The sequence below is a fragment of the Castanea sativa genome, chromosome 2 (genome assembly GCF_040712315.1).
Source record: "Castanea sativa cultivar Marrone di Chiusa Pesio chromosome 2, ASM4071231v1".
NCBI classification, from domain to species: Eukaryota; Viridiplantae; Streptophyta; class Magnoliopsida; order Fagales; family Fagaceae; genus Castanea; species Castanea sativa.
The window spans coordinates 12,510,963-12,516,423 of record NC_134014.1 but is presented as its reverse complement, the minus strand read 5'-3'; the positions used below and the strand labels follow the sequence as shown (position 1 = coordinate 12,516,423).

Sequence of the window (5,461 nt, the reverse complement as noted above, 5' to 3'; positions counted from 1 at the left end):
TCTGGGCTACCATTGAACCTATCCTTTGATGCACGTATTTAATTTGACATCTTTAAGAGCATGTTTGGATCCAGGAGGGAGAGTGGAGAGGAGGGGAGTAGAGTAGAGTTGGTTAAGATTAAGCTAATTTTGGGTCAAATTTACAGTACTCTACTCTACTCCTTCTCCTTTCCCTCAATCCAAACGGACTATAAAGCTTACCAGTGATATTTCCTTGTATTTGCTTTGGTTGCATATTTGCATTGTGCAATTTTAGGGAGTTGTACAGCTTCGCCATGTAGGTTGTTTTCTTTGGGAGCCTATGAGGAGCTGACTTGAGGAACATGGTGTGCCTTGCTTAGCATATACTTAAAATATCATTAAAGCGGAATTTTCTTTTTTGTTGAGAAAATCATCTTATGGCGTCTGCTCCTGATGATAGTTCTTTATCATCAAATCAAGACACTAATCGATATTTAGTGTAAGTGGGAGTTGAACCTCAAATCTCTTAATCAACCATCAGAGATTTTACCAGTTGAACTAACTGGAACCCACTCATTAAAACAAGATTTGAACATAATAATAATAATAAATAAAATATTAAATCTCGTTAGAGCATACTGTACAACAATCCTCACTATATTCTCATTGTTAATCAAACTTCTATGAGTATACTATTCAACAATCATTATTGTATTCTCACTGTTAATCAAACTTATACGAGCATACTATTCAACAATCCTCACTATATTTTTACTGTTAATCAAACTTCTATAGACATACTTTATAACATTTTAGGAAACACAACTTCAACATATGACTTTAGGGGTCTGTTTGGTTGAAATGGTAGAAAATGAAGAGAATAGAAAATGAAAAATGGATAGAAAAGTGAGAAGATAAAAGATAATTAGTTTTCTCTCATTGTATTTGGTTGATAGGATGGAAAAGTAATGAAATGAAAATTTCATTTATTTGATTGAAAAGCAAAATGAGAGAATGGAAAATTAAGTTGATATAAATTTACTCTTATGTCCTTATTATATTAAACAATGAGTAAATTTCTCCCCCATTTTCCACCCCAACCAAACAGCCTCCACTTCCATTTTCACCCCAATTTTCTCTTCCAAATTTTTCATCCTTCCAATAATCATCCCAACTAAACATAGCTTAACAGCCAATTAATGTTGTATATTCCAACAATCAGGCACAATGTGGCGTATATAGTAGCACAGAACTTTTTTTTTTTTTTTTTTTTTTGAGAAGCTAGTAGCACAGAACTTAGAAACAATGCAAAGGTCAATCAATTATATTCCTACTTAGCAGCGGTATAAATTTAACTAACACTGAGTCGAAAATTCATATAATCGTCTATTGGCTTTTGCCTGCGTAAAATAGCTCAGAACACAGACACCACAAGATGATCATGCCTACAATTGCAAATGGGTTGCATATCCATTTTATTAGTTACAGTAACTGGGAATATTGTCAAGATCATAATATATATTACAAACTCTTCCAACTTAGATGAAAACCTTAAATAGAGATATATAAATCCAATAACTATACTGCATTTATCTTGAATTGTAACACCAGCTTACATCATCTACATATCTAAGAGCCATCCATGAACAGTGCACCATGTCCGCTAGATTTCAAAAACTTTTTCAGCAAAAGAACGACAATTGCAATGGTAAGTCCAACAGCAGCCCATGTAAACAAGCGATCATCAGCTGCTTTATGAGCCCTGTTTTCTGGCTTTTGCAGCAGCTGATCAGCCAGGCCACTGGATGGAACCTCCCTTGATGCCCTAACATTAGCAGGGCTGGTATCAGTATTTACAGGGACCTCATGCACTTCTTCAACAATCCTGTCCCCTACAGCTACCGGTGGATTTTGGACCTCTCCAGTGGGTATGGTCCCAGCATTTTGCAAATTCGCCTGAGCTTCACCATCTGTGTTTGTAGGTTGTTCTTCGGAAGCCTGTGGAGAGTTGACTTGAGGAACAGGGGGTGCCTTGCTTAGCATATATTCATGAATCTGTGGTATTTAAAATATTATTAGAACAGGATTTGACCATATATATCTTTTATACAAAATAAATAAATAAATCCTGAGCTGAGAATACAACTTAAGCCGTACTATACCTCGTCAATTAGCTTCTGACGTTCAGGGGTCCCAAATTTTGGGGGTGCTTCACGAGATTTGATGGCCAGAGTTCGCCTCTCTTCTTTCTTGTAGTCCAATGAGCCCAGTGCTCCATTTGGGTTGGTGGGCATGAATGCAATAAGTGCAACTAGTGCAGTCCGCACTGCCAACAGCAACAGCATTAGCCAGGTGAGAAAGGATAGCCACAATGCTCAATTTTCAAGTAATGAAAAACTCATTATTAGTCATTTTTGACTGATGAGTGACAAGTATGAGAACATCAGTCATCATTAATCATTAAGGTAAAGATAGGCTGCAAAAATGATGAAAATGTAAGGGTTTTGACATTTATAAATTGCCAGATGAATTCCAATCAAGCAAATGGTCACTAAGTATTGATCAAATTTTAGCTGATGTTCATCTAATACCATGTCCACCCCATAGCCTAGTCTTCTCATATGAAGCTATCAAAAATTATTAAAAAAAAAAAAAATTAAGAGGAAACAAGAAGAACAAGACAAAGGTCAAGGCAACAGCACAAAGATATATTTGTCCCAGAAAAGCTTATAAGTAGATTAATATTTAAAGTTGTCATGGGCTAGGCAACCCAACTCCAATGACATGCCAATCATGGTCCACAAGGTAGGGATGGATAAAATTCCCTGCCCTGCTCAACCTTCCCTTACCCACTCTGCCCCGTACTGCCAACAGCACAAGCTTAGGACATATTCCAAAATACAAAGGTTAGAAGAAGAAATTTCCTAAAGATATTTAGCATGTTCATAACATACACACACAAAAGCATATATACATACAGCAAACAGAACCAACCATAGTGTTTCCCAATCTAATACTAAATTTCTGGTCATAATTTGACACAAACATTAAACACGCCTCTAGAAGAACGAAATTTACCACTCCATGACGGCTGCCAGTGCTCAGGATGATGATTTGATATGCTTAAGCAAATCTTAGTCTGGGTTTCAAAACGACCATTCGGCTGAAAAGAATGGAGATTAAATGAATGAATTGCGTAATCAAAAAGAAGATAGTAACATGACAGAATTAGTTCCGACAGAAAGACCGAAATCTTACTGTCAACAACATAAATGAAGGAGGCTTGAATGGATATTCAGCCGGCAACTGGATCCGTCCATGATAGATTCCTCCCTCAAATTCAGTTTCCCCAGGTCCTCTGATTGCAAATTGCCACTCAAATATATTCTCCTAAAAAACAAAAAACATCAAAACCTTAAATTTCTACTTATAAACAACTTAAGTAGAACAAATTAAACCTTAAACCCAACTGATTACATTAACCAGTATCGTTAAGACGCATTTCATACTCTACTAAACAATTATTTTTCATCTTTCTCATAAATCAAATCAAATTCTCAAACATAATATAAATTTTTTTTTTTTTTTAAATCACACTCTCAATTAGCGCATTACAGATCATAATTAAATATTAACAAAAAAAAAACAATTTGAATCATTTAAATTCAGCTATATTATTATTGAAATTAAAGCACAGATCTAAAAAAGCACTACTACTCTGAAAACCTAACAATAAATTCAAAACAATTCGAATCCATTAGACCTATATAAATATCAGAACAAATTAGATTAATCAAATTAGAAATTCAAAAAAAAAAAAAAAGTGAAAGTTTATACCTCGAGTGGTAGACTCATGAAATCATCGGAAGGATTAGACTGCATCTCTTTGAGCTCCTGTAGAATACGCTTGACCGCCGGGTTCTTGAGATTGTACTTGTCCTCCGCCATTAGATCTGATCTGATCAACCCACCACGGCCGTCCGATTCAACAAGCCTATACGTACAAATACACAGAGAGATATTTACGGAGTGTGTTTTGTTTGTTACGAACACGAAGAAAGTGAATTTGTCAATTTTTGAGATCGAGAGAGAGGATGGTGCTTTTTTAATTTTTATTCATGGTTAAGATAGAGACCCGAATGAGAGGACATTGGCTCTGGAGCTGACACGTCATTCCAACCGCGTTTGCTTACGTGTCGGTGCGTTATTGGACTGGGTTCTCTGGTGAAGAAAAAAAAAAAAAAAATATATATATATATATATATATATATAGGTATAAATTACAGTATATATAAGTAATAGTACTAATTTCGTCTTGACTCTCTTTACTTCTTAGTCCTCCACTTCAATTCGGAATCTATCACTTTGTTAGGAGCTACACACTTTATAGTCTCTTTATTAACTATTAAAATCAAGTTCTACCAAAAATAAAATAACAATAACAATTTAAAAACATGTTAATGTTATTATAAAATTTTCTCTTCATAAAAGTTATAAACATAAAAAAAAAAAAAATTAATAAATTGACTTGATTTTGAAATTTTTTTACAATAATCTTTTTTTTTATTTTATCCTTTTAGATAGAAAAGGCATAAATATATAAAACTGAAATATAAACAAACATTTGCTATCCTACCAAGGGAAACCATATTAACATGTGCTTTATCTACTGCATATGTTAATTTTGTTAAAATTTAAATGAAATTGAGATAAAACGATGAAATGGAATTGATTTTGAAAGTTAAAAACTAAATTGATACAACAAATACTAAAGAACTAAATTGACATAATTAATAATTGAATGACGAAATTAAAAATTTTCTTGTAGTTGGAAGTTAGGAAAAAAAAACCTTGTTTCAATAAATGTTTTGATTTTGCTAATAGGTAATTCAATTGTGTAAGCCACATGTCAACAACATTTAAATAAGGACAAAAGATGTTACACACACCCAATTACACACTTTCTTTGAACTAAAATCGTAAGTTGAAGATACGGTTTCATTTGAAATTGTGCCTTCAACTCACACTTTCAATTCAAAAAGTGTGTGAAATTATGTCTTCAACTCACACTTTCAATTCAAAAAAAGTGTGTAACAATGCGTGTTTAATAAAAAAAAAAATTCCCTTTAAATAAATATGAATGAGTATTATATTAGTTTCTATTTAATATATATCGATGATGTGAGAAAATTTGAATATTTTTTTTTAATGAGTGATTAGGATTTTCAAACTCATTGATTGAGTTACTTTGAAGAAATAAGTGAACTTAAAGATAGAAAATAACTCCTATTAATGAAAAGATGAGAAAGATTTGTTTATCTTGTTTTGAAAAATGTTTACCACCGCATCCTCCTGGTGCGATAGTCATTCCACAAGTATAAGCGCTTGTGAGGTGTGGGGGGTAAGGACCGGAGTTCAAGTCTCTAGGAGGGAGCTTCACACACATATACACTTAGATTAGACTAGAGTAGAAAATTAAACCGAATATTTATTTAGTCTC

General features: G+C 33.5%; 1 protein-coding gene across 1 annotated transcript; it reads right to left on the bottom strand.

The window, feature by feature from the left end:
- Nucleotides 1–1,403: 1,403 nt before the first annotated feature.
- LOC142624380 (ubiquitin-conjugating enzyme E2 32) lies at nucleotides 1,404–4,075 on the bottom strand. Its single transcript, XM_075797943.1, has 5 exons — nucleotides 3,799–4,075; nucleotides 3,220–3,351; nucleotides 3,040–3,124; nucleotides 2,124–2,287; nucleotides 1,404–2,016 (listed from the first exon to the last, which is right to left on the bottom strand). Exons 1-5 carry the CDS (start codon nucleotides 3,907–3,909, stop codon nucleotides 1,591–1,593), a joined length of 918 nt encoding a protein of 305 aa, XP_075654058.1. The 5' UTR covers nucleotides 3,910–4,075; the 3' UTR covers nucleotides 1,404–1,590.
- Nucleotides 4,076–5,461: the final 1,386 nt, after the last annotated feature.